The 23,611-nt window shown below is 48.1% G+C and overlaps 12 protein-coding genes across 12 annotated transcripts; 8 read left to right on the forward strand and 4 right to left on the reverse strand.

The window, feature by feature from the left end:
• Window positions 1-163: 163 nt before the first annotated feature.
• On the forward strand, window positions 164-1,249 carry HD556DRAFT_1231583 (polysaccharide lyase family 14 protein; the record flags this gene model as incomplete). The annotated part of the gene is made up of 3 exons (XM_041297441.1): window positions 164-613; window positions 662-936; window positions 1,159-1,249. 3 exons carry the CDS (start codon window positions 164-166, stop codon window positions 1,247-1,249), a joined length of 816 nt encoding a protein of 271 aa, XP_041163717.1.
• Window positions 1,087-3,014, reverse strand: HD556DRAFT_1457801 (glycosyltransferase family 4 protein; the record flags this gene model as incomplete). Its single annotated transcript, XM_041308164.1, has 6 exons — window positions 1,087-1,945; window positions 1,996-2,123; window positions 2,181-2,346; window positions 2,395-2,723; window positions 2,783-2,903; window positions 2,960-3,014. 6 exons carry the CDS (start codon window positions 3,012-3,014, stop codon window positions 1,311-1,313), a joined length of 1,434 nt encoding a protein of 477 aa, XP_041163718.1. The 3' UTR covers window positions 1,087-1,310.
• A 141-nt stretch (window positions 3,015-3,155) lies between these two features.
• HD556DRAFT_1534523 (uncharacterized protein) lies at window positions 3,156-5,500 on the forward strand. The gene is made up of 3 exons (XM_041309570.1): window positions 3,156-3,246; window positions 3,301-3,418; window positions 3,470-5,500. The coding sequence occupies exons 1-3, from the start codon at window positions 3,224-3,226 to the stop codon at window positions 5,420-5,422; spliced, it is 2,094 nt and encodes a 697-aa protein (XP_041163719.1). The 5' UTR covers window positions 3,156-3,223; the 3' UTR covers window positions 5,423-5,500.
• A 32-nt stretch (window positions 5,501-5,532) lies between these two features.
• HD556DRAFT_1457809 (uncharacterized protein) lies at window positions 5,533-6,521 on the reverse strand (the record flags this gene model as incomplete). Its single annotated transcript, XM_041308165.1, has 3 exons — window positions 5,533-5,999; window positions 6,059-6,125; window positions 6,187-6,521. The coding sequence occupies 3 exons, from the start codon at window positions 6,519-6,521 to the stop codon at window positions 5,724-5,726; spliced, it is 678 nt and encodes a 225-aa protein (XP_041163720.1). The 3' UTR covers window positions 5,533-5,723.
• A 1,347-nt stretch (window positions 6,522-7,868) lies between these two features.
• HD556DRAFT_1346965 (uncharacterized protein) lies at window positions 7,869-8,281 on the reverse strand. Its single transcript, XM_041302264.1, has 2 exons — window positions 7,983-8,281; window positions 7,869-7,936 (listed from the first exon to the last, which is right to left on the reverse strand). The coding sequence occupies exons 1-2, from the start codon at window positions 8,198-8,200 to the stop codon at window positions 7,894-7,896; spliced, it is 261 nt and encodes an 86-aa protein (XP_041163721.1). The 5' UTR covers window positions 8,201-8,281; the 3' UTR covers window positions 7,869-7,893.
• A 1,589-nt stretch (window positions 8,282-9,870) lies between these two features.
• On the forward strand, window positions 9,871-10,982 carry HD556DRAFT_121841 (uncharacterized protein). Its single transcript, XM_041296743.1, has 3 exons — window positions 9,871-10,608; window positions 10,669-10,707; window positions 10,767-10,982. Exons 1-2 carry the CDS (start codon window positions 10,016-10,018, stop codon window positions 10,670-10,672), a joined length of 597 nt encoding a protein of 198 aa, XP_041163722.1. The 5' UTR covers window positions 9,871-10,015; the 3' UTR covers window positions 10,673-10,707; window positions 10,767-10,982.
• Window positions 10,954-12,196, forward strand: HD556DRAFT_122179 (uncharacterized protein). Its single transcript, XM_041296818.1, has 3 exons — window positions 10,954-11,469; window positions 11,532-11,598; window positions 11,654-12,196. The coding sequence occupies exons 1-3, from the start codon at window positions 11,234-11,236 to the stop codon at window positions 11,828-11,830; spliced, it is 480 nt and encodes a 159-aa protein (XP_041163723.1). The 5' UTR covers window positions 10,954-11,233; the 3' UTR covers window positions 11,831-12,196.
• HD556DRAFT_121358 (uncharacterized protein) lies at window positions 11,621-12,421 on the forward strand. The gene has a single exon (XM_041296620.1). The coding sequence runs from the start codon at window positions 11,835-11,837 to the stop codon at window positions 12,291-12,293; it is 459 nt and encodes a 152-aa protein (XP_041163724.1). The 5' UTR covers window positions 11,621-11,834; the 3' UTR covers window positions 12,294-12,421.
• A 433-nt stretch (window positions 12,422-12,854) lies between these two features.
• Window positions 12,855-13,697, forward strand: HD556DRAFT_122209 (uncharacterized protein). Its single transcript, XM_041296828.1, has 2 exons — window positions 12,855-13,355; window positions 13,408-13,697. The coding sequence occupies exons 1-2, from the start codon at window positions 13,155-13,157 to the stop codon at window positions 13,606-13,608; spliced, it is 402 nt and encodes a 133-aa protein (XP_041163725.1). The 5' UTR covers window positions 12,855-13,154; the 3' UTR covers window positions 13,609-13,697.
• Window positions 13,698-14,678: 981 nt separating this feature from the next.
• Window positions 14,679-17,423, reverse strand: HD556DRAFT_1439721 (major facilitator superfamily domain-containing protein; the record flags this gene model as incomplete). Its single annotated transcript, XM_041306000.1, has 21 exons — window positions 14,679-14,810; window positions 14,868-15,020; window positions 15,075-15,169; window positions 15,220-15,270; window positions 15,324-15,347; window positions 15,413-15,458; window positions 15,510-15,639; window positions 15,690-15,744; window positions 15,803-16,040; window positions 16,088-16,138; window positions 16,184-16,255; window positions 16,306-16,396; window positions 16,444-16,490; window positions 16,544-16,585; window positions 16,640-16,670; window positions 16,733-16,773; window positions 16,825-16,984; window positions 17,038-17,098; window positions 17,156-17,173; window positions 17,234-17,243; window positions 17,295-17,423. The coding sequence occupies 21 exons, from the start codon at window positions 17,421-17,423 to the stop codon at window positions 14,679-14,681; spliced, it is 1,677 nt and encodes a 558-aa protein (XP_041163726.1).
• Window positions 17,424-17,603: 180 nt separating this feature from the next.
• Window positions 17,604-18,678, forward strand: HD556DRAFT_122041 (uncharacterized protein). Its single transcript, XM_041296792.1, has 4 exons — window positions 17,604-18,012; window positions 18,071-18,198; window positions 18,247-18,508; window positions 18,562-18,678. The coding sequence occupies exons 1-3, from the start codon at window positions 17,704-17,706 to the stop codon at window positions 18,428-18,430; spliced, it is 621 nt and encodes a 206-aa protein (XP_041163727.1). The 5' UTR covers window positions 17,604-17,703; the 3' UTR covers window positions 18,431-18,508; window positions 18,562-18,678.
• Window positions 18,679-22,199: 3,521 nt separating this feature from the next.
• On the forward strand, window positions 22,200-23,023 carry HD556DRAFT_1347106 (uncharacterized protein). The gene is made up of 4 exons (XM_041302265.1): window positions 22,200-22,385; window positions 22,468-22,551; window positions 22,625-22,681; window positions 22,736-23,023. Exons 1-4 carry the CDS (start codon window positions 22,299-22,301, stop codon window positions 22,883-22,885), a joined length of 378 nt encoding a protein of 125 aa, XP_041163728.1. The 5' UTR covers window positions 22,200-22,298; the 3' UTR covers window positions 22,886-23,023.
• The last annotated feature ends 588 nt before the right edge of the window (window positions 23,024-23,611 follow it).

The raw sequence follows: 23,611 nt of genomic DNA on the forward strand, positions 1-23,611 counted from the left end.
CACAAAAGCCAATACAATCGTAGCCACCGATGTCGTGACAACTACGATTGCAATCACTCCCAAGTCTACGACTACAGTCGTCGAGACAGTGACTGCAACGACCACTGTGACCAGCACCAGCACGCCATGGGGCGATCGGACGGCATGGGCGACTCCTCCGGACATGAAAGACTTATCTGCGTTTAATGTCACTCACTTTCCCAGTGGGAAGAAGAATGTCGCCATCATCGACAGTGTCTCTGCACTCGCCATTGTACCAGGAGGATCTGTGTATGCCCAGGATATAATCGAGTCACAGAGCACAACAAATATACATGACGTTACAGACTTCACCGCAGCCTTACAGCTTGTTTACCCAGCATACTCCGTCAATCCTTCCAGCAAATCCCCAGGTGGGGCGGAGTTTTATGCGTCGCCATTGAACCTAAGCGATGCCAAAAATGTCACAATGGAATACAGCGTCTACTTTCCTGCAGATTTCGACTGGGTGAAGGGTGGAAAGCTGCCGGGTCTGTACGGTGGCCATACAGGTTGTTCCGGGGGAGCTGCTGCCGAAGACTGCTTTAGCACACGACTGATGTGGAGGCAAGACGGTGCCGGCGAACTGTATCTAGTTTGTCGATTCACTCATAATGTTTTTAAAGGGCTGACCTGTTCACAGTACGCTCCAAAGAGGAAGCAAACAAATGCGTTATGCTCGGATCCCCAGTCAGTCTGCGATGCCGAGTACGGGCTCTCAATCGGAAGGGGATCGTTCCACTACGGCACAGGCAATTGGACAACATTGCGCCAGGACGTCATGCTCAACACGCCTGGAAAGCAGGATGGAGCGTTTGCTTTATTCGTTAACGGGATGCGGGTGATCAACCGGACAGACATATTTTATCGCGACGCACCTCAGCAGAAAAAGAAGTCAAAATCAAAAACCACTTCCAAGTCTTTGACGCCGCCAACTCCACAACAAACACAAGGTGGTTTGCTGGGAATTCTGGCAGTGACGGCCACAGCGCAAGAAGCCGTGGCTTCTCAATCATCCGTCATACATACAGCACGAGAAGCGCCGACGATCCTCGTCGCTGACAGGATCTCTGTCTTGAGTAATAGTACCAGTGATTCCAGCGATGAACCGGCGGTGGGTTTTGTTGGGCTTTTCTTCAGCACTTTCTTCGGCGGACACGGAGACGGCTGGGCTACTCCCAAGCAACAGTACACGTGGTTCAAAGACTTTGCCATTATGCGCAACTTTTGATAGGATCCTGACCTATCGAATAAACTGCAAAAAACGGTCCTGTCCGTTCGCAATCAAAGAGCTACCCTGAAAATGATCCATACCGAAAGAACAAAGCCACTAGTAAACCCAGAACTGCAAGCATCACGAGCCACATCCCCGTTCTTGACACCGGTCCCATAGATACCGCTTCTTCCAAAACTCCCTCGAGGGATTTCGCCATCGCCTCCATTCCAAACATCTGCTGTGCACGGTCCCGAGCTCTCTGCGAGAGCGCCTTTCTATCTGTCTCTGAGAGATTACAAATTTCCTCCAATGCTTGAGCCCACACTGATGGCTGGGGACGGTAGAGCCATCCGGTCCTCTGATCTGCTGGCTGGTCGACGATAGTCTCTGTGGGGCCACCGCTGTCGCAAGCAAGTATTGGCAGGCCGCATATCATGCCTTCCACTGGTCCAATTCCGAAATGTTCGTTAGCTGGGGTATATAACAGAGCAAGCGTAGATTGAGCCTGTAGTAAACCTGAACGCTGAGCGGTGGTAAAGTTTAAGAGGAACAATATATCCGGCTCATTCGAGGTTATCTTCGGGAACGACGGTACTGCCACGCGGGACTGCGACGGGGTGACGATGTTGTAAGTCAGACCACTGAACTGTGCCAGTTCGATGAGAGATTTCAGCGTGCGTATGTTATCCTCTAGACGAGGATCATAGCCACCTGGAAGATGGTTAGCGACGATCTTGTACAATGGCTTTTACCTAACCAACCAGCAAGAACCAGCCTCACGTCTGATGTTTTCGGATCCTTGTTCCGCAGTATCGCGAATGCTTCTATTGCCAAAGCAGCATTCTTCTTCATCTCAAACCGGTTGAGGGACAGTAATGTTCGCCGTTGTCTTCACCGAGAGTGTTTGAATGGTCTATGCACGAAAAAAGAAAGAAAATACACTCACGAGGCAACCTGAAGGATATCAGAATCTGATGGGTCGATTGGTGAAATATAGGCTGCGATATTAATTCCAGGATAGACGACTTTCAACTGGTGTCTAAGGGAAGAAAAGTGCGACTTGGTTACTCGTGCAGTAAATTTTGAGTTCGCGAGAATCAGGTCAGCCTGTGCTAGGTCTCCGGTAAATGTGAATTCCGGACAAGCGGTGATACACATACTCGTAGTCACTTCCTCTAACCAATCCATTGGGAAGCGATAGATGCATTTCAGGATATTGACATTCTTCCGCGGCCGGTCCTCTACATATGCACCGTTCGCAAGAAGCTTATCCGGAAAGTGGCAGTAGAAAACGACGCGCTTCCCGCACAACATTCGGAGGAACGGTATGCAAGTAGAGAGTTGATCGACAAAGAAGACGTCGTATTGATGCGCTGACGTGCACATGAGGTGCATGGTGAGATGTAGCTGCCTTGCATGTGCAAACATGATATGAAACTTTCCCTGTATAGACCGAGGTAGCGGTGGAATCACATGATGGACGCGCAATCTTCCTGTAAATGAGAGCTGTATAATGGTGACGCAGTCACCGAACAAGTATTTCCTGACGTACCGTCTCTTGTCTCTTCAAAACAGTGGTGCTGGTCATGGTGAGAGGTATATATATCAACAGAGTGACCCAGGGATTGTAAACCCAATGCAGCATCTACAACCAGCCTTTCGGCTCCTCCTACGTGTCATAGTGTGAGTTGAGCGCCATATTCGAATTTGCCATTAAATACACACCGATTCCCAAGTCAGGGTGAATAAACGCGATGCGCAGCTTTGAGCTCCTTACCATCATTCAAATTCAACGAGCGTTGGTGTGTTGTTTAGGCTTAGTGCGTCGAAGGAATTGCAGTGGCCGGCGCCTACTGTCATGGAGGGCGTGACGTGACATTATCCCGCGTGATTTTGACGCGTCACGTACCAGACGCGCCTGCTTCCAATGCATCGTTCACCTCAAATTTGATCTAGTGATATTACATATGCATATACTGAACCGCAAACATGTCACAAGTCGCAGCAAAAGGGTTTGTACTTGTATTTGCATAATTAATGCTGCTGACTTACCATGCTTCTCCTAGTACTCGTGTGGGCTACACGTCAGACGAGGACACCCTCCTCATGAAATATATTGCGACATACAATCCTAGTAAGCAAAACAGAAGCGGAAACGTTTTGTACAAGCGCCTTGTGGAAAATGTGAGTTTCTCTCATGTTTCTCTCGTGAATCAAATTCTAACGCTAATATAGGTCGATAACAAATGGAACTGGTCCAGGACGCACACATGGCAGTCCTGGCAGACCCGATACAGGAACAATATGGAGGAATTTGACAGGAGAATACTCAAATATCAGAAGAAAAAGGGAATGAACATGGAGAAGCAAACAGGGAAGGAGCCTCAGTCTCCGCCTCCCGACGAAGAAGCTGCGAGGGACCGCTCGATGAAGACCGGAAAAGGGAAAAAACGGGCTGGCGGTGAAGAAGTTTCTGAGCATCGGAAAGTAAAGCGAGCCAGACTGGAGAAAGACCAGCCAGTTACTGTGAGTAGTCGCTCGCCCTTGATCAAGACCAATGGGACACACGAAACTCCCGCCGTTGGACCAAGCGACCAAGCTCGTAGTTCTCCCCCTTATCAGGGACCATCAGAAGCTGTGTCAGACGTGCCTCCGCCTTCCCCGAAACCAGCAAACACGTTCAATAGTCCTTCGCCGCCCCCTTCTCGCTCGGATACCCTGCCGGTCCTGTCGTCCCAAGTCAATTCTCCTGTCAGGACCCTGCCACCAATCTCGTCCCAGCTCCCACCAAGTTCTCAGCCTCTTGCCTCATCTTCACAGCAGGTAGTCACCCCAAAGCCGCCACCAGTGCTCAAACGAGTCTTGAAGCACAAGTCCGTTTCTCCCATCTTCGCCTCGCTCTCGCCAACAAACGATCGTCCTACTCCTTCGAAGGCGAAAGTTCTCCCAAAAGTGATAGAAGGGCACTTTACAACGGCGCTTACTGATCGGCTAGGTCGTGTGCGACTTGGTAGTCGTTCTGAGGAGAAACTGATGACGACTTGGCCTCCCGTTCGGGGAAAGAAAGGCAAAGAGAAAGAGGTAGGACGAGGACCGACTGCATCAACATCTACGGCAGCACGCAAGCCAGAATATCAACGATCTTCAACTCCTCTTATGGGCCAAGCATCAGTTATGGCCCAACCTGCCGCCGGACCTTTAAAACTAACCACTGCTACCAGAGAGACAGCTGGTGGCTATGACCTGCCACACATGGACCTTCGCACTCTATCAACCTCGACTTACCGAATGCCCCATTCTAGAGCCAATAGTTCGGCTTCTCATTTACCTCTCCGCCACTCTCTCGCCGTCCATTCCACACCATCGGCCATCCCAGCTCACCTCTCTAGCTACGTTATCACGTCTGGGCGTACGACACCATCAATTCCACTTACATCCATAACACCCGTCGACTTACCCCTGTCCGCCTCCGTCGGATTCAAATCCTTGCTATCAGGTATCGCCGCCGCACACGGATACTCACCAGACGTCGTGCTTGAGGTTTACAAGCGCGTCAAAAGCTTAGAAGAGACTGAGAAGTATGTGAGGGGCATGCGCCATGCTTCTGAGAGCTGGATTGAAGCCGCACTCAAGCGGAGGGAGCGGGGAGCGCATAGAGCCAGGAGAGCTTCGAAGGAGAACAGGGAGAGCGATAGTAGCGACGACGAACCGCCTCGCAGCTCTCGTCACCGACCATCCTTGCAGCAAACTTTGCTAGAGCGGCGTTTACCAAATGGGCTGCGGGTACGGCATGAATCTGAATCTTCATCGGAGGACCTTCAAGATCAGGATAATCTCGAGTACGACGGCGAAAATGAACCCGAGCCTGCATCTGCTGATGCAGAGCAACTCGATGAGGCTAACCGGCATGAGTTCTCACTCCGAGAACCTCCTCGTGCCATGCACATCAAGCGCGAAAGTGAATCGCCACCCCCATTTTACACGCCGCATGGGGATTCGGCACTGAATGGGAAAGAGGTACTGAATGGTGCTCTATCGGACGTTCACCGCACACGCTCAGTATCTCCGCCCTGGAACGCGGATGAGGGTCTGACCCCCTTTTCTGGGAATGAGGAGGTGCATAAAATGCTTGAGAGGCGATTGGGCAAGCGAGCGATGAGAAAAAGGGTTGCGCAGCTGCTGCGATAGCACTGGAGTTCTCAGTACATGAGCATGTAGGGAGTATCTTTTTTCGTACCGAAGCAATACAGGAATTCACCCACGTGATTAACATGAGTTCAGACTTTTGATTCAGCATGGGAAGTGGTTGATTGCCGTGACTTCTCTATATGCTAAGTATATATTTGTCGGTAAATTCATCACAGGAGTCGGTGCAGTTGACTTGGTAGGTTACATTTATTTTAAGACTGAAGTTGGACTGCAGCAAAAGTTTCGTATATGAACAACAGGTAATAAATAAATGGTAGCGCTTCAAACAAGTTTCGTCGAGTCAAAACCCAAGAACCGGAGCAATCGCGTAGAAAAAAATCAGTCCAAGTTCATTACTATTAACCGACACCAAGTCCTGCTCCTTCACCTTTGCATTCTTCCTCTTCTGCACGATCAGCACACATGATATGAACACCTTTTCGCGTATGAGATCAGCTTCGGCTCGTAGGTCCAAGTGAGCGCGATACGTTATCCTTCTCCGATCGCGCGTCACAGCGAAATCAGAGGGATAGAAACGAGCGATTGTACTAGTATCAGCACCGCTTCCTTTGTACAGCTGTTGAAAAAAAACACGTCAAATCTCGTGCACATTTATTTAGATCGCCCTAAACCCACATCGATTCTGCCGTCCCGGCCTTTCTTCCAGAGGTACGTCTCTCTCCCCTCGCGGAACGACGCAGGACTAGATCATCAGATGTTGTAACTCGTCCACCATGTGCAAAAGCTCGTCAGATGCAACTTACAGCGATGAGAATATAGGCGTCTTCAGCCAGCCACCAAGCCTCATAGTTTCGCCGCCCAGCGTCAACACATCCGGGATGATATTCCTGCGCTGCACCGTTGCCAGTATCCTCTCTCCCTGGCTGAAAATGGTCTTGCGGCTCATCCCCGCCAGACCAGTCCTGACAGTTCCAACAGAGTATCGTATGTGGTTTTGTCCCCGCACCGTGGCATTCGTCAATCTCCTCGCATTAATATTGCTGTCAAAGTCCAGTATTGTCGTTGCACCAAATGCCGGATCTGGAGGAGCGAGTTCGGAATCAGGATCGGTGTCAACGAGAGTTATCTGGGAGTCCATGATGTGTTCAGATGGGATGTTGTTTGTATCAAAATGGATACTTACCTTTTAGGTAGGTGTGCGCGTGCACTAGGGTGCGCAGTTGACAACTTTGCAGGAAACGGTGTTTATGTGGAAGGTGCTGTTTGATATATACACAGCTTTGTAAGCCCGAAATGGAAAGAACCAGCCGGTTGTAACAGGTCGTGACAGGCTGATCTCAGGAACCCTGCACTGCTGTCAATTTGACGACGTGTCAGCTGATAACTCGAGCAAGAGGGTACTAAAAGTGAATGCACTCGAGCTCCCCGTCTATTCGTCAGACTTGGCATCACCGTCAGAATGAGCACCGGTTCCGCTTCTCAAGCATGACTGGCAGCCAGGTCGAACACCATCGAGTGAAGCGGTGGAATCAGTGATCAATGACTAGCTCCCCAATAACGATAAAGGCCTTTCTCTTTCACAGAGAACGTAAATTATCGGTGTTAAGGACACTGCGTGTCATACTTGCTGGACTCGGATATCGCAACTGCAGAAGATACATTGCCAAAGAGAGAACAAGATCTACGGGTCAAGTAGTTAGAAGATAACAGTCCCATAGCCATGGCTAGAAATAGTGGACGACCTTGGATAACACACCTGGATTAAGCACTTGGGTACTTGCGACGGATGAAATGTGTGAGAACATCTACAGGGTTGTATTGAACGGGAGTGTGGGATCTACACAGATGGGCAGAAATAGATCCCTGACATCTACGAAGATCCAAGGGTGGTTCTCATCACATACCTGGGAATAGGAATGCACAAAGACCTAGGGATGATAATCAGGATCAGTTCAACCCATAAGTTTGGAGTTGCGAGTTGACGATCTTGGAGGGCGAATATGGGTTAAAACTAGCAGGAAAAAGTAGAGAAAAAACACCGACAAGCAAAGGAGGTCGAAAAATGTGGGAGCTTTTATACGGTTTATGTTTCCGGAGAGAGAACACCAGCAGCTTCTGATATATGTAGTCGGACAGGTAGAAAGATGACACCTGTCCGGCTACATAGATCCCGCGCTCAATGGGGTTGTTGATTGTCTCGGAAATGCATGACGACCTAACGACATGGCTAGAGTCGGTTCAACGCAAGCTCAAAGATATGACGGAATGTTCACCTGCCAGCGCCTTTGTACCCATCAGTTTGGAGTTGCGAGTTCATGATCTTGGAGGGCGGATATAGGTTAAAGCTGGCAGGAAATGATGGAGAAAACACTGACAAGCAAAGGAGGCCGAAACATGCGAGAGCTTGTGTGCGGTTTGTGTTTCCGGAGAGAGATCACCAGGAGCCCCTGAAATATGTAGTCGGACAGGTAGAATGACTCTGACCATCTCGAGCTACATAGATCCCGGGCTCAATGGGAATAGTCGTTGATTGTCTCGGAAATGCATGACGACCTAAAGTCGGTTTAACGCAAGTTCAAAGATATGACGGAATGTTCACATGCTCGCCAGTACATTAGGATCCGTTGGCCCGGAACTGACGATCTCGGTGGACGGGTATGAAACGAAGCTCGTCAAGTTGATATTGCCAACTTGAAGGATCAAAGTAATTGTGATGAAAGATGAGTACTCACTGTCATGCAGAGCAGAGCACAATGCACTGAAGCTGTTACACAGTTGCACTTCCAGCAGGAGAAAGGACACTAGCAGCTTGTACATGTGAACATGAGATCTACATAGTCAGGCGACGATGCAGAAGTCTCATATTCAACAGTAATAGCTAGTATATATGAAGACCCAGGAAGATGACGTCAGGACTACATAGTGGAAGGACGGGCAGATGACTCACCTGTTTACCAGTATCTTCGGAGAGAGAACACCACCAGCTCGCAAAGCTGCACTAATATGTGGAGCCGAGGAGGCGGTTGTGCGAAGGGAATACAACCCAGATGTAACCAACGCTGAAGGGTACATTGGTTCAATCTGTTCATTTTAATGAGAATGAGAGTACTTTGTGAGGAAGGAAATCGCGCACTTACATGGGGCCGATTGTGGAGCGAAGAGCTGAAATGAAGATCGATCGATCAGCTCTGATTCAAAGAAAAGGCTAGATGGGATCGAAAACCAAGAAATATTGAAAATAAAGGATCACGTAAAAGAATTAATTTGCGATGATGCATGGTGCCATGTGCGTAAAGGTCCGAATCTGGCATCCAGCTGTCAACAGTCTGTCATCGACTGCCAGAACGGTGAGTAAAGCGCTGGGTCAGGCTGAAGCTAATTGGTGCCCAAGGACACAGACCAAGATAAAGATAGGAATGGTGAGTGAGCCGAAAAAATTCGTACTTGTGAGAGCTGAGAAGAGAGGAGCGGGAAGATGGGGCCTACATTTCAACTTGCTGGTTTATTAGACACGCGCAGAAGAAGCATCAGGGATAGAGAATCCCCACGCGAGCACTTGTCCAGGCCTATAGTAGGGCCCTGATTTGCAAAGTTCCAACGACGGATCCGCGGGTAACTCTACTTTGTGTAGAAGCATAGATGGCAGATATCCTGGCTTTACAGTCAGACTTGCTACCTTGAGTTGAAATCTCACCCGCAAACAACTATGAGATCCCTGCCAAACATCATTCGTAGTGGTCTTGTCGGTAGGACAGCTGCTACAATCAAGAACGCGATTGAGAATCAGGGGACGACCCTATGCAAGTCTGGAAGACGACGGGCTTCTACTCACGGATTCTCAGGTGTGTGGAGCAACAACGAAGCACTCTTATCGGGGAGCTAGGGCCATGTTATCAAGAGAGGCTCCTTGATCAGGTGTACGTCACTTTGCCATCCAACCTCGGCGAAGGAACTAGTCGAGAATAGAAAGCACGGTGCGTGGGGTCGAAGAATGGTGCTATCTAGGGGATAAAGCTCAAGGTATCTGATCGAAGTGGAGATTGCCTAACAAGGGTGCCTGCTGTTGGAGTATTGAAATTCGCTAGAACTCGCTGGAGGGATATAGATAGGCTCGGACATACATACTCCTCTCCGCGAAAGCAATAGAAGCTTCCCGTATCAAGCTAGATTCTGCTGCGGGACACGCGACATGTGACTGATACAAATCCAGATTCGTCTATAGCGTTTGATAGAAGTTGATGACCTGGCCCACACTGCCGATAAGATTCTGGATCAGCCTATGATGGAACATAGCCTCGGGTCCGCCGTAGTATCCAACGCGAGCCCATTGATAAAGCAACACAAGAGTCCCTTTGAATTATCAGTAGCAACTATATAATTGGACTTGGACGTGAACTGGGAACAAAAGGAATGAGAAAAACAAAGAGGTGATGGGTGAAATTCGTCGCAAAATCATTGTGTTCTTGATTTGGATAGTACAACGTTAAGGAGGCTGTTACTTGTGAGAAATGGTTGATCACGCTACAACAAATACGGTTATAAATTCTTCAGTACCTCAGCTGATTCAGACGTCCCTCATAATACTACTAGTATTTGTATCCCTCCTAGTAAACGATACCTGCCTCAAACGAGATGTCCGTCCCAACTCACAGTATTCATTCAATCCACGGCACTTTCGCAGGCGTACCGTCCTACACTACTTTCTCATCGAACGCTGGCGTCGTAATTGAAGGCTCCCCAATCAATAAAATCCATCCAGGATTCGCCAGAACCGCCTCTTGGCGCATAGCGCCCGTATCACTCCCTAGTTCAAGCTCTCGTCGTCTCCCATCCTTCCCTATAGCCCGTCGTGTCCCACCTCCACCACCACCTCGTGCTATCGCACCACAAGCTATCCCTTTCCCCTCAGAAAACCCATTTAATGATTCAAATGAATGCGCCCTGCCCATACCACAACGACCCGTTCCCCAGCGCACTCACCTCGCTTCACAATCATACACCGTCAGACTCCCCGGCTCAAACCCAATCGACGTCCTAGTTCGTCAGCGAACTGCACAGCGGGCCGCACAGGAGCGCGAGACCCGGTGCAAGGTCATCGCTGGTATCTTGTTGAACAGGGTCCATGCTGTAGGGAAGCCTATGCGTCGGCTGCCTCCAAGTTCGGAAGCGCCTCGCGCATACAAGCGGAGCAGATTATCAATGACTACCACTGCTGAAGAGGTCTGGTATGTGCATTCACGTTCTCTTGTTGTTATTAGTACTTACGTGGAGTCTTGCCTTCTCAGTTGAACGTTTGACCGCAAGACCTTGATTTATGGAGCTGTGTTAGTTTTTATATATATGCTGGATGTGTTGTATAACAAAATTTTAATGAACGATCAAGACTCGGGGAACAAACATTATTACAAGAATCAATGCAAGGCTCAGCGTACTTGACAGTTCTTTGTGAACTTGATCTTCAACGAGAACAGGTACGACGGTCAATCCCGAAATACAAGCCGAACCGAGCCGAAATGGTTCTTTCGAAGCATGATCGATTCCCAAGGGATGCTATCCAATCACAGTGTCACTAGCACACCGCCTTTGCACGCGTCGCAACACGAGTAGATGTGGACTTGATGGGTTCATCAACGTTGTTCTTAGCACTCATGTCAGCTATCATATCGTTCCCCAGCTCTCATGAACGAAAATCCTAAAAATTCAACGCTACATGTCGTGCCCGTGCGCACGGAAACAGCTGGCGCCCACCGTGGCAGAATTAGAGCTTCTCTCGCCACACGCTCTTCAGACTCTGCACACACCGATAAGTACAGCGCACCAAACTAAACACGCTGTAGAACCGTCCCAATCATGAACTATTCTCTTCTTACGGACAGTCCGTTTAACACTGCTTTATTATCCCCAGAGGGTCGCGCCGTGTATCGCATCGACACATATCTTAGCTCATTTACGACTACCGTCAAGAAGGTCGGCGGTGGGCAGAGTGAAGTGGAGATTGGAAGAGTAGTGTGGCACTCTGGTAGACCTGGGACAGCTGTCGTACACGGACACGAGATATATGTCAACAAAAGCAGTTTTTTCAGCTCGTATGATTTTTTTTTCTTCCTTTTAATCCTCCGCAGTCGTCTTATTTTTCCCTTCTGTCTAGGTCAAGAACATTCACAGCACTAAATGGGCAATCGTATAAATGGACGTTCCATGAAGGATCAGCATTGGTGAGAATCACTGCGGGAAGTGCCTTGCTGTCACATATTGATTTTGCTCTCAAAGATGGCGAGCAACGATAGCAGGCAAGCCCCAGTTGCCACATACACACCAGCAACGAGAACAAATCCCGGGCTACTGCATATAACCCCGCATGGTCTGACCATCACCGGAGATGTCATTTTGAGCTTCGTCTGCGTCGAAGGCGAGCGCCGACATACAATGAGGAAGAGTCTAAGATGATGTCATGCGGAGGAATTTCAAACCTTCAAACCTACTTCCGATCGCTTCATTTGGTGTTCATTTTCAGGTGCTGCGTCTGTTTCATATGCATATATGTGTGCAAGTGCTTTCTCTTTCTTTTTTACTTGTGTTTCTTTCTTCTTCACTGAGTCATATCTTTGCTCTAGATACTGTTATAGATCTAGAGTTACCACATGTTTCATTTTGTATGGACTCACATACCTACGGGTTTTGTATATCTGTTGACGTTTGTCACGTCAGATTTGTGATAGGCCGCTCTTGCAGAGACTACTATCATATGCATAAACTTAAACTTGAAGCACGCGATCCCATCATGCTGCGTACTTGTTCGCTGAGATGGCATACCTCGTGCTACCCACGTCCCTTTTTTATCCCAATCCGCAGGAACGGCTGTCTTTTTCCTATCTGTCTGTCTACGGGAGAACTGGCAGGCCCAGAATAAAGAGCGTGAGCTGATTCAATCCCTAACTACTAACGTTTTATACACAAGCCTGCTAAAAAAAACATAAACCCTATGTCGGACCATAACCCAGCTGTTCGCGGAGAACGCCACCTTGAGTCACGAATGCACAAAGCTCGTAAACTCATGATTCCCTACTTCCGGTCTCATGCTTTCATTCCCTACTTTCGGTCTCATGATTTGTTTTTTTATGCATCGTACTATATGGACAGTTCCACAGGTCTGCAAAGCACTTTTTTTTAAACATTCACATGTTTCGTAGGGTCCGACCGACGGGAACCCTGACTATTTCCTGTACGCCCACCCGTAGGGACGGGTATACGCGACCGCTGCTCGCTGCCGCCGCGTACCTGTCCGCGTCTATCAAAACCCGTGCCACCCGATATCAATCTCCTTGTCAAACGAGTCGACAACACCCGTTTTCTACATCGTGACCCTCCTTCCATCCATGCGCGCCTAGTCACTAACGCGAATGGGCGTTCGAACGCGTTCTGAACTCGAACCGAACGCTTGTGAACGCGTTCATAAGAGTTAGGCTCGGTTCAACGTTTGCCCTCTTTGCTTGAACGCGACTGATGCGTCTGGTTTGTGGTTCGCAGCTAGAGGGACAAGAACCGGACCGAATCGGACTTCGGTACCGCTACCAGGCTAAGGTCTCGATCAGGCATTGAGCATCCATCGATGAAACTCTTGTTGACTTATCTACGTTTGACTTCACCAAATACAAAAGCTTATCATCCGGAATCCGTGTTCTGTACAGGCAGACAAACTCTGACTCATCTGCTGATTCAATGACCTCTGAGCTAACTCCAACTGAGCCACACAGTTCTCTCCCCCTCACGGATGAAGTACCAAGTCCTCCAGATGCGAAAGAGAGCCTATTCTTTAGGCCTTTTGATACTCCATCTGCGAGTGCTTCCCTTCGTGGACAGTACCTACGGGAACGAATGGCCAGCCATACCCTCTCCGCCCGAGCTTCGGTTTGCAGCTCGTGTAACAGGGAGGGTACGCCAACCAGAATTCACTCCCGAAGAAACTGAACAGGTATTCCAATTCTTACAATCGTTCATTCATTCTCATGTTTAATTATCGCGAGAGGCCTCTCACAATTGAGCCTCGCGGCCCTGTACAAGGCATTCAAAGCGAAGCTGGCTTCCCGCGAGGCTGCGCGTCAACGGCGACGTGGGAGCTTGAAGAGGCCGGGCGCTACACATCATTCCTTGAAGCATTTCGTGTCGAGAGCAAACAGCTACTGGTGTTAGAAGACGTCAAGTTGGAGAAAATGAGAGAATGGTAACCTGACAGAAGTTGCAGACGACACCAACTACATTCAAGCCGTCTGATGACGAATGCGAGATCCTCCGATCTCTCTCTACTCAAGCAAAACAAGTCTCGAAGATGTTGGGGAAACGTTGCGATGATTTTTTTTCGGTATCCACAGGTGAATCTACCAGCAAATCACCCTTGAATGTAGCTATGGTCGTAGAAGTTGGATGATTTCTCGGACCTCGAGGCCTGATAAGATCTCCAAACGTGGTATGTACACGCGCATTGCGCATGTGACTGCTGATATATGATATCCCGCGCTCATTTCATATCGCAGTAGATAGCCCTGTTTCATTAATTTTTTCGTTTTGTACGTGTTGTTGCTCATATTCTAGAATAAAAGTATTCGGTACATTGTTATCAATGACTTGCTTGTTTCCTTCCGCCCACCACCATCGTTTCTGACTTGCTCGTTTTCCTCTGCTTACCGGCGTTGTTTCTCCTCACATTATTATAAATGCAAGGTACTGGACACAGTACCAATATCAAGCGCAAACGCAAGGTAGCCGTTTCCGAACCACCTCGGGGATCAGGGTCTTAATCTGTCGGGCCTATCGGCCAACGATTAGCTAGGCTGTTTGTTCCCTGAACTCTCGGCGACCATAACCAACCTTCGGTGCAGCGGCGCACTAGTACTAAATGGTTGTCTTCCGAATCAAGATCTGCGCCACTCGATATTTTATCATTCCCCCTTATCAAACCATCTCACGAATATGAAGCTCGAGACTCAAGACGGGTTATAGTGCACGGTACAAGTTCTGCATGAACAATTAGGAGAAACATCGGGATTGGGTGTGATTTGATTGATGAGGAGAAGTACAAGGGACATTGAGAAGTCGAGGATCAGAACCACGGAGACATCCGGGAATGTAAGACTCTTCTACTCTATGTTTGGAATAAGGAATAAAGATATTAATGTGAGTTATCACTGTCTGGCTGAACCTCCGATCGAAGCGCTTTCTAACCTCATATGATGTACATTCTGTCGGCTCGAGGGTGGAAAAACTGGACTCGTGATTGGAAAGCAACGGCAGGGTGTCCTCACACCCCCCGTTCTCCACGGCGTGGCGACCATTGGGGAGGAGGCAGAGCTCTTGATTCAGCCCCGGGATTGGTGGACTTGGGTTGGGTATCAGTCTCCTTAGGCGGACTGTCTAAATTCTTCTCAGGAATCTAAGCCGTGATACCATCAACAGAGAACCGAAAAAATAAAACAGGCTAGAAACGTACAGGTAGTCGGACGAAATACGCTAGCAGTGCGGAGCATGCAGCAAGCGTGAACACAGCACGGAGACCGATAGCATATGACTCTCTTGCTGCGCGCTGCAAATCTGGCGGCAACTCGCCCAGGAGGGTAGTTGAGTGCCTGATCCGACTCACAATCTAAATGAAGAAAATATAGCATGGGGATGTACTGCTTGAAGGGTAACAATTCACCTCTGCTGCGCCATCACCATGTATTCTTGATCGAAGCTCGTAGTCAAGTTTGTACTGGAATAGCGCCGACGAAATGGCAACGCCCCCTACTTGACCTACCGGAACAGTGAACATTTGATAACCAGGAACTGTACGAGCGACTGACCTATGCCTCTGAAAAGTTGACCAAAACCAGTTCCGACGGCCATCGAGCTCTCTATTGTATATTACATCATTAGATACTTCAGCACAGGAACTATAATCACGCACCAGGGAGGTGTGCGAGCAAGGCAACTAATTATTTGTGTGCATTATGATTAACCACCTAAAGCATAGCCAATTACCAATATCCTACACACCAAGATTTGTCTGTAAAACGACGGCGTTGCCAAACCCGAGTGGGACCTGATATGGCATTATTCATACATCAATCAGAGAATACAAGGTGGCGCTCACAATGCTCAGCCACATTTGCAGTGGTCCGGAGTCCTTCCGCAACAACGTGATGAGAGTGATGCCGACGAATGGGAAGAAACCAAAAATAAGGTTGATGAGTTTATACTTCCCAGTGCGGTGCATCATCCATCTGGGGCTGATGAGAATCAAAAACAAAATGACGACGACACATCCACTAACCCGGCAAACAAGGACCCGGCTGACATGCATACACTATTCGGCATCAGATGCAAGCCTGTCCACAATCCAGATTGCGGTTAATACTATGTTGAAACAAATCAACATTAACATACCCGCAGTCGATGCACTTGTCAAGGCCACTGTCTGAAACCACATCGGAAAGAAATACATTACGGAGAAGTTGCACAATGACACAAGAAAGTTGTTGGCTCCAACAAGAACAGGGACCTTCTGTTTCAAGAGGAATGGCGCCATGATAGGCTCCGAGGTAACTAGTAACTCTACCAAGATAAAAACTACGGAGAAAATGCAAGCAAGAGCCAGCGGCACGTATACCCATCGGTTCGACCACTGGCCAAGGTCAACCGACTAGATGTTTCATGTGAATAATCACTCACTGGGAGATCCTCGTTGTATTTCATACTCAAGAATACTAAGCATGATCCAACCTGCAAGGAATCAAGAACAATCTACACGTGATGGTATTGACTCACACAGAGTAGAAGGGAAAAAATACCGCCGTAATCGATTCTCTTTAAAACGTCCTTGGTATTTCCGCTTTTACCCTAATATAGTATGAGTCGGTGACAACTTTAGGAAATTTTCAAGCGCTCACGGGGGTGACGTATCGCAAGTTGTAGGTCGTAAGAGCAAGTGACAATACGAAAAAGGGCATTTGAATCAAGAACGCCCATCTCCAACCAAACCTAGAATTCATGGTAGATAGGAAACAAGATAAGGCGCGTGCGCTTACCGGTCACTTATGAGACCTCCTATGGGTCCTCCTAGACCCATGCCGAGCTAAATATAAGTTGTAAATTTCCAGGTTCAAAAAGTGGTGGAACTAAACGGACGCCATCAAACACACTTTGTACCCCTTGCGCAAGCCCTCTTGACTATAGGTGTTCCTGAGATAATGATAACAGTGAGGGCGATGGAGTAGAACGTACCCGCATGGAATACATATCACTTGTAGTGATCCTGAACTCGTCATGGGTCGTGTTTAGTAATAAATAGAATGGTTTGGTCGATGTTTGTCTCACGTGCAGGTCGTAAAAATACCACCACCTCCCATACCAGATAGCTGGAGGAACATGTTACAAAAGAGTGAAATGAAATCAATGAAGGAACGTACAAATCGTGCAACAACCAACAGCTCCATGCTCGTAGAGAGGCCACAAAGCAGGGTACCCAGCGCGGCAATACATACAGCCAACTGGTTTGCACCCCGTCTCCCCATAATGTTGCATAACCGCCCATATAAAGGTGTAAAAGTACAGACCGCAAGTAAATACCTAAGAAAAAGTATTAGAAAATAGGATTTCGGGCCGAAGAATCCGGTATTCACGATGTTCCAAGCCAGCTAGCTTGATTTGACTTGTTAAAGTCAGAGGAGATAGATGGTAGCACTGTGACAGAACCGTCGGATTAGTATTCCGATGAATGCAACAGCCAGGACGTCGTACGGGTAGCGACTAGGGTTGCTAGATATGTTTTGATGAGAGTTACACAACTCATGAGTCGGAATAGAAAGTTCAACGTACTGTTCAAAGACTAACGACTAATCAGAAAACAGAGAAAGACTGTTGGATGAAAAAAACTCACTGAAAGAAAAGTCGCAGACCACAGACCAACCAAAATTCCATAACGCGTCGACCTTGAAATGTCTCGAGGGCCAGGCGGACGATGATCTTGTGTTCCATTCGAGATTAACGGATCTCTTTCGGTCGCCATTTCGTGCGTGTGTAGTTGGGGTTGGAAGTCAAACCTCAAAGAGTGTCACGCAATCATGATGAAGAGCCTCCTGAGAGTTCGGACTTGTTTCCGACGCGGAGCATGGAGTCCGTGGCCAGAATGACACAAATTATGATAACGGCATATAAACGGTCATATACGGTATTATACGTACATGAAGCAGTTTAATTAAATAATCGATCACGTGAGGTCAGCGTAGATGACCAAATACATGTCATCATCATAATTGGTCATCATCGACCTCTGCGCACAAACGACGATGAGCACACCGAGATTTGGACTTTTGGTGTCGACATGCATGAGACATGCCGCAGACATTTATATGCGCTCCGGGATGGTCTCAACGCCGATAACAAGATGGAAGTCTGGCTCCGCCCTGCACAAGACGCGGTCGTTCGCATCCTCCTCAATCGTGCATGCAGCCCCCTCAACACCCACTTATGTTCCAAAATCCGCCGCCTTAATATCTTCTGTTCCAACTCCAGATGAACTAAAAGCACAGGAGCTTGACTTAGACATCATACCCAAAGAGGATATCAAGCTTGAACTTACAAACCGAGCTGCCGAGGTGCGTCGTGTGCTTCTCATCAACTCTTAATGTCTTCTGAACTGTAATGGAACCGAAGCAACTGCAATCTATAGCTACGCGGGAACACTCTCCCAGTGCAGGCCTACGCATTGCAGTGGAGTCAGGAGGATGTCACGGTTACCAGTATACAATGGAGCTTGCTTCTGAACGAAATGTGGAAGACTAGTGCGTTGACAACACAATAAGTTACGTTATCTCTAATCGGATTAGCAGCCACTTCACACATCCTGCCATTATTCCGTCAAATATCTATATCGATGCAGTCTCCCTCGGACTTCTCAACGGCTCTACAATAGATTTCGCTACCGAGCTGATAGGGAGCTCGTTTCGCATCGCGGAGAACCCGCAGGCGAAGGGTGGATGTGGCTGCGGGATTAGCTGGGAGATGAAAGATTAAACTTTTATGAGACAAAGCATGATTAAGTACTAGACCAGGCATACGTAGCTGGACGTATTTATGAAACTCACGTCACTTGTACGCCTACTGTTTCGTCACACCATCTGTAACTGACGGTTTGATTTTCGCAGATATATCGTCATGGTACCGCCGATGTACTACTTAGTTTGCTTTACGCTGCAAGCCAGCACTCCCGGGACAAATTCTACAATATCAGACAAATTGATCAAAGCTGACTATTCCCACAAGCAGCGCCAGCTCGCCACAATTCTGGCGCTGCATCAGTAACGTTGGAACACACGGGCTGTAATTTGATAGAAGTTGAAGAACAAGGCACCTTTGTCTGAATCTTGCTTACTATTACTTATTCGTACAAGTCTGGGCGATGCGTATATCACCCGATGAAAACTGCTATCGGAAAAGACCTTCCTTGTCTTCCATTTCAGAAGAAAATAGACCAGCGCAACTGCCGAGGCGTGGGCTTCAGCTGGATCTCTCTCAGATCGGGGGTACAATTAATTCTTAGCACCGCATCATAGGGGAGCAGTGCACACCTTCCATTCAGTCGAAAGCAGTAGCCGACCTTTGAGGCACTGTCGATACTTCCGCGTCGGCAGATGGTCACTTCCATTCAATCGAAAACGGTGGCGCGACAACACTTCCGTCTCGGTGGATGGTCACTTCCATTCGGTTGAAAACGGTAGCGCGACTGTGAGACACTGTCAACAGTTGGATCTCGGCGGATGGTCACTTCTATTCAGGAAACAGTAGCGCGACGATACTTCCGTCTCGGTGGATGGACACTTCCATTCAGTTGTAAACAGTAGCGCGACAACATTTCCGTGTCGGCAGATGGTCACTTCCAATTCAATCGAAAACAGTTAGCGCGACAACACTTCCGTCTCGGCGGATGGTCACCTCCATTCAATCGAAATCAGTGGCGCGACAACACTTCCGACTCGGTGAATGATTACTTACATTCAGTTGAAAACGGTAGACAGTGTCAACGGTTGCATCTCGGCGGATGGTCTCTTTTAATATTCAGTCGAAAATGGGGTAGGGTGACTGTCAACCCGTCTCGGCGGATGGTCATATGACTCATCATTGGCTTGCAGGATTCCCACGTTAGGTTTTGAGGGTAATACCTGACACACACAGTCCACCGTAATTATTATGAAGGCTATCGAATTCAAAACCGCTTATCCTGCTGAGGCCGAGTTCAGGGCTGCCTAAAAAGGTACGTAAATCATCATGACGTTTACATCTAAGCACTCTCTCGAGATCTCCATGGTACTGGTCTGAGTTTTTACAACTTCAGTCTCCGCGGCCGTGCGATTACAGCACTAGCAACGCACGAAGCGTTTGCAACACAATCAGTACATACTAGTCAGGCTTTTCTCAAAATTACTGGCAGAATCTAGGCGATTATTCAATCCAACCGTCAAAAGTAACGGACACCCCATTAATGGCTATCTGCTGTCAGCTCGGCTACCCGGCAGTTCACGGACATCTATGTGAACGGAAACCATTGGATGAGGTTTACGGATGATCCCCCAGGGTATGGCTCAGCGCCTACAGAGTTAGCACCATTGTTTCCTTTATTGTTATTAACCTGTCAACCGAATCTCATCCTGATGAAGCGCTTCACCACGCAGACCCTAAATCAAGACTGACTGGCGGCCGTATCCTAACGGCAGTCCCACCGATGGCAAAGGCCTATCAACGTGCCATGTCCAAATAGAGTGTACCGCGTGCCCTGACCACACGACGGCCGCCCGCTCAGACCAATCATTTACGATAATTTTAAAGAGGGAGTAAAAAAGTGGCATATACTGCGGGAACAGCGTTACTTCACCAGAGAAACCATATGACACCGCACAAACTTACTTTGACTCCAAGACAAAGAATGATCAAACTGCGGTTGCAACCTTAAAAAAAATACTTATTGTTGTCCGACCATCGTACGCCACGATGATGCAACTCCCGGCTCATTGCATTTGATCAAGGGACCGTGAGGATCATCCTGTATGTAAGTGGCCTGAAACGCATTTTGCTCTTAGGTTTCATTTGTTGACTCGGGCGAGCTACGGCACAGCGCCATCCAATTGAGTTAATTATCCGGGCTTCATGCAACGTTCCTCGGTCGGACAAACTTTAACAAATCCCAGATCATTCGATATTCTGTAACAAGAAAGCGAACTGTACACGTAGTCGATCCCGATGTTAGGTGATACACTATAAATAATATGACACATGGAATAATTAACGAAAGGGGTCTTTGGCCTGGGCTCTAAGAATTAAAGGTGCAAGATAAGATATTCACAATGACGTTCGGCGTTCGGCGCTCAGCGGCGTCCAGCCTGCTCACACGAGGGGCAGAATCTGTTGATGTTGGGCGCTATCATGTCTGTTGTTAGAAACAACAGCGAGATATAACAATCACGAGCTTACAATATTGTTGAGGGTACTGGCGACTAATGATCCGACGAGTCATCAGAGTGGCGTTGTCCGAAATGCGAGTGGAGCGGAAGTAAGAAATTTTCATCATCGTGCAAGTCAGTCATTGTAATCGTAAATGAGTCGTGTGCACGCACTATTGGGCGCAACTTTGCTTGCACGTGGGCGGGAGGCAGGTGGCAGGGTGATTGGGGCCGAACTTGCACCTGGAACTGTCGCAGACGATCTGCAAAAACTTTTAGACATCGCTGGTATCGTTGTGCTGTGATGTCTCACCAATTCGTCAGGCTGACGTAGGAAGTCATCGACGTTAGCCACGTCGCTAAGAGTCATTCGTGTGAGGCTTACGAGGTTCAAGGCGTGTCCACAGCGGAGGTAAACATTGCGGACACTGAGGAGAGGGTCAGTAAACCATGGAAGGATTGGACGACTGCACATACTGTCTCCAACAGCACATTGTTGATAGTAGTTGAGAGTGGTTGGTGAATATATGAGTGTTGTAGAAAGAAGTGTTCTAGTCGATTGGTGGGTGATCTTTGACGAAGAACTGTCTGCCCTTTTATCCATCCCCCGATAGGCTATGTAGCATACACGGCAATGGAATGAACGTAGCGTGTCTGCTCAGGGTGCTAAAGCGGATTATGCATTTTGAATTTGGTGACCATCTGTGCACAAGAAGAACAGGTCGCCAGCCATCCAAAACGAGAGGTATTGCCGTGCGTCATTTGATAGCGTTTTCGCAGGACCTTTTCTCGAGAACGACTAATCGTATGAGGAACAAGGTCCTGACGGGCACAATTTGAACCCGGGGATCAACTCCAGATTCGGTCACACCTGCGGCATGAAGTAAGTAAAGTTGGTGACACCCATATATATGGCTAGATTGTATCCTGTCAATACCTGAAGAAAGTTAAACTACTTGATTTGCGGGAATGACTTAGGTTACCCTGGTATAACATTTGAAGAGAAAGCTCGAGCTGCAAGCGTGAATTTGGAATATGTCGTATTGTTGGCGACCCTCCGTTGCCGGCATTCATTGAAGGTGCACTCAGGCTGTCCCCTGCATTTGACTGTAACGAGACCGCAGATGAATCAGATGTTGGAAAAATAGTCACATAATCCTATGAGTCGTTTCCATTGGAATCTGGTTGTCGACCGGTTGTCTACCGGTTGCTTTACGCCAATCTCCTGTTGCTGCATATGATGAACAGACGCACAGTGTGACAAAAGATAATTGATAGCTGGTACCCGGCGGCGCTTCAAAGGCGATTGATTGCGTCGTCGGAAGGTTGTGTTACTAACTTTCTGCTGAGTCATCAGTCTGAATCCTTTTCAAGTTGATTCCGTCACGCTGGACTTGAACGCCTCCAGAGTCTTTCCGCGCCTTCGTTGACACGGGAAACTCCATGTTATGACGAAATCAGGACCGCCTGTCGTGACACCCCCACTATCAACATTGAAGGAGAAAAAGAGGAAAGTTTTTTATGAACACGGCAAGGTAGGGCGCTCATTCTGACACAGCGTTTGCATTACTCGCGATCGTCGGCCAGAAATTATCTCATGAAAGTCTTTACGGTTAGGATTCTTTGGATCTAGCGGTGTCAATCGGCAATTCACAGGAGGATAAAGCGTTGCTTAAGGCTGGGAGACATCATCAACCGCAGGTAGGTACATCACATTCCCAGTCTGTCAATTCCCCGATACATCCCTCTCATCACAAATCATTCCGATTCGTAGGCTGGTCAGCCCCGATCCGACCGTATTCATCAAAAAAGCAGGACAAAAAAGAAATTGGTAAATCATCAAAGACTGTGCGTAGGGTACAATTATTTTTTACGCGGTTTCTAGGAGGAGGTCAAGGCTACCATTGCGATCCAGCGGGCTCGGCTGAAAAGGGAGAAAGTAAAAATGCGCAAGGAGCGCCCGGGCCCCGCGGACCATCAAAAGTCAAGCCCCGCACAGGATCGTGCACCTCGCAAGAGGGTGTCCTTTGCTTAGGCTTTGACGTATATTTTACATTTTTCTCGATCAATTAAATGCAGTGGAAATATTTGATCATCAGCTTGGAGTATCTCGCCGTCACCGCTCGTTGGTATTATGGATTGGTAACGCTGAGCAAAAAAAGGTTGAGTTCGGTGGGTGGCTGGCGCCATCAAGGAGCCGATGCTTGTTAGACTTGAAGGTCTCCTGTGTCGCTCGTATGACCGGTGATTGCGATTGTGGTTGTGGGTCACACTGTTCAGGACCGCTATATTTATCGCGACCGATGTAAACATATATACCGCCTTCAGTTCAACTGACTGATTGTCCAAGTTTAAGTGGGAGTGGGAGCAGAGGGAACACTGTTGCTTAGATGATGGAACAAGGCGAGGCTCTCCTGAGCGTCATTAATGTTGACTGTGCGCTGCGCAGCTATACAGCCTCGCTCCAACTTCACACGAAGACAAGATTGTCGTTGAGAATGACCTTGAGGACTCTATTCTGGTGCATGCCTAAAACCGAGGGGGATGATTTTAAACCCTGAATTTACCCACAGAATGTTAAAAAAATAGATATTTGAGCTGAGTTCGAGCCCCGAGGAAGAACCGGGCATGGGCGCATGTAGGCATATTCGAGGTACGATTCCGTCGCCAATCGTAGTTTTACCTAACAACAGGTATCCTTTGGTGGATGGTAGAGAGTTACAGAAACCTAACTCCACAACTCAGGCACCTACACACCAAT

This window comes from Suillus plorans (genome assembly GCF_016647745.1).
Source record: "Suillus plorans strain S12 chromosome Unknown HD556scaffold_11, whole genome shotgun sequence".
Classification (NCBI taxonomy): domain Eukaryota; kingdom Fungi; phylum Basidiomycota; class Agaricomycetes; order Boletales; family Suillaceae; genus Suillus; species Suillus plorans.

Coding starts and splice junctions, on each gene's coding strand:
- HD556DRAFT_1534523 (XM_041309570.1), top strand. CDS start 3,224: ATGTCACAAGTCGCAGCAAAAGG. Junction 3,247..3,300: donor TCACAAGTCGCAGCAAAAGG/GTTTGTACTTGT, acceptor TGCTTCTCCTAG/TACTCGTGTGGGCTACACGT. Junction 3,419..3,469: donor ACAAGCGCCTTGTGGAAAAT/GTGAGTTTCTCT, acceptor ACGCTAATATAG/GTCGATAACAAATGGAACTG.
- HD556DRAFT_1346965 (XM_041302264.1), bottom strand. CDS start 8,200: ATGTACAAGCTGCTAGTGTCCTTTCTCCTGCTGGAAGTGCAACTGTGT. Junction 7,937..7,982: donor CCTAATGTACTGGCGAGCAT/GTGAACATTCCG, acceptor AACCGACTTTAG/GTCGTCATGCATTTCCGAGA.
- HD556DRAFT_121841 (XM_041296743.1), top strand. CDS start 10,016: ATGTCCGTCCCAACTCACAGTATTCATTCAATCCACGGCACTTTCGCA.
- HD556DRAFT_122179 (XM_041296818.1), top strand. CDS start 11,234: ATGAACTATTCTCTTCTTACGGACAGTCCGTTTAACACTGCTTTATTA. Junction 11,470..11,531: donor AAAAGCAGTTTTTTCAGCTC/GTATGATTTTTT, acceptor CCTTCTGTCTAG/GTCAAGAACATTCACAGCAC. Junction 11,599..11,653: donor TCCATGAAGGATCAGCATTG/GTGAGAATCACT, acceptor TTGCTCTCAAAG/ATGGCGAGCAACGATAGCAG.
- HD556DRAFT_121358 (XM_041296620.1), top strand. CDS start 11,835: ATGCGGAGGAATTTCAAACCTTCAAACCTACTTCCGATCGCTTCATTT.
- HD556DRAFT_122209 (XM_041296828.1), top strand. CDS start 13,155: ATGAAGTACCAAGTCCTCCAGATGCGAAAGAGAGCCTATTCTTTAGGC. Junction 13,356..13,407: donor CTCCCGAAGAAACTGAACAG/GTATTCCAATTC, acceptor AATTATCGCGAG/AGGCCTCTCACAATTGAGCC.
- HD556DRAFT_122041 (XM_041296792.1), top strand. CDS start 17,704: ATGAGCACACCGAGATTTGGACTTTTGGTGTCGACATGCATGAGACAT. Junction 18,013..18,070: donor TTACAAACCGAGCTGCCGAG/GTGCGTCGTGTG, acceptor ATGGAACCGAAG/CAACTGCAATCTATAGCTAC. Junction 18,199..18,246: donor GAACGAAATGTGGAAGACTA/GTGCGTTGACAA, acceptor TCGGATTAGCAG/CCACTTCACACATCCTGCCA.
- HD556DRAFT_1347106 (XM_041302265.1), top strand. CDS start 22,299: ATGACGAAATCAGGACCGCCTGTCGTGACACCCCCACTATCAACATTG. Junction 22,386..22,467: donor TTTTTTATGAACACGGCAAG/GTAGGGCGCTCA, acceptor CTTTACGGTTAG/GATTCTTTGGATCTAGCGGT. Junction 22,682..22,735: donor GCAGGACAAAAAAGAAATTG/GTAAATCATCAA, acceptor CGCGGTTTCTAG/GAGGAGGTCAAGGCTACCAT.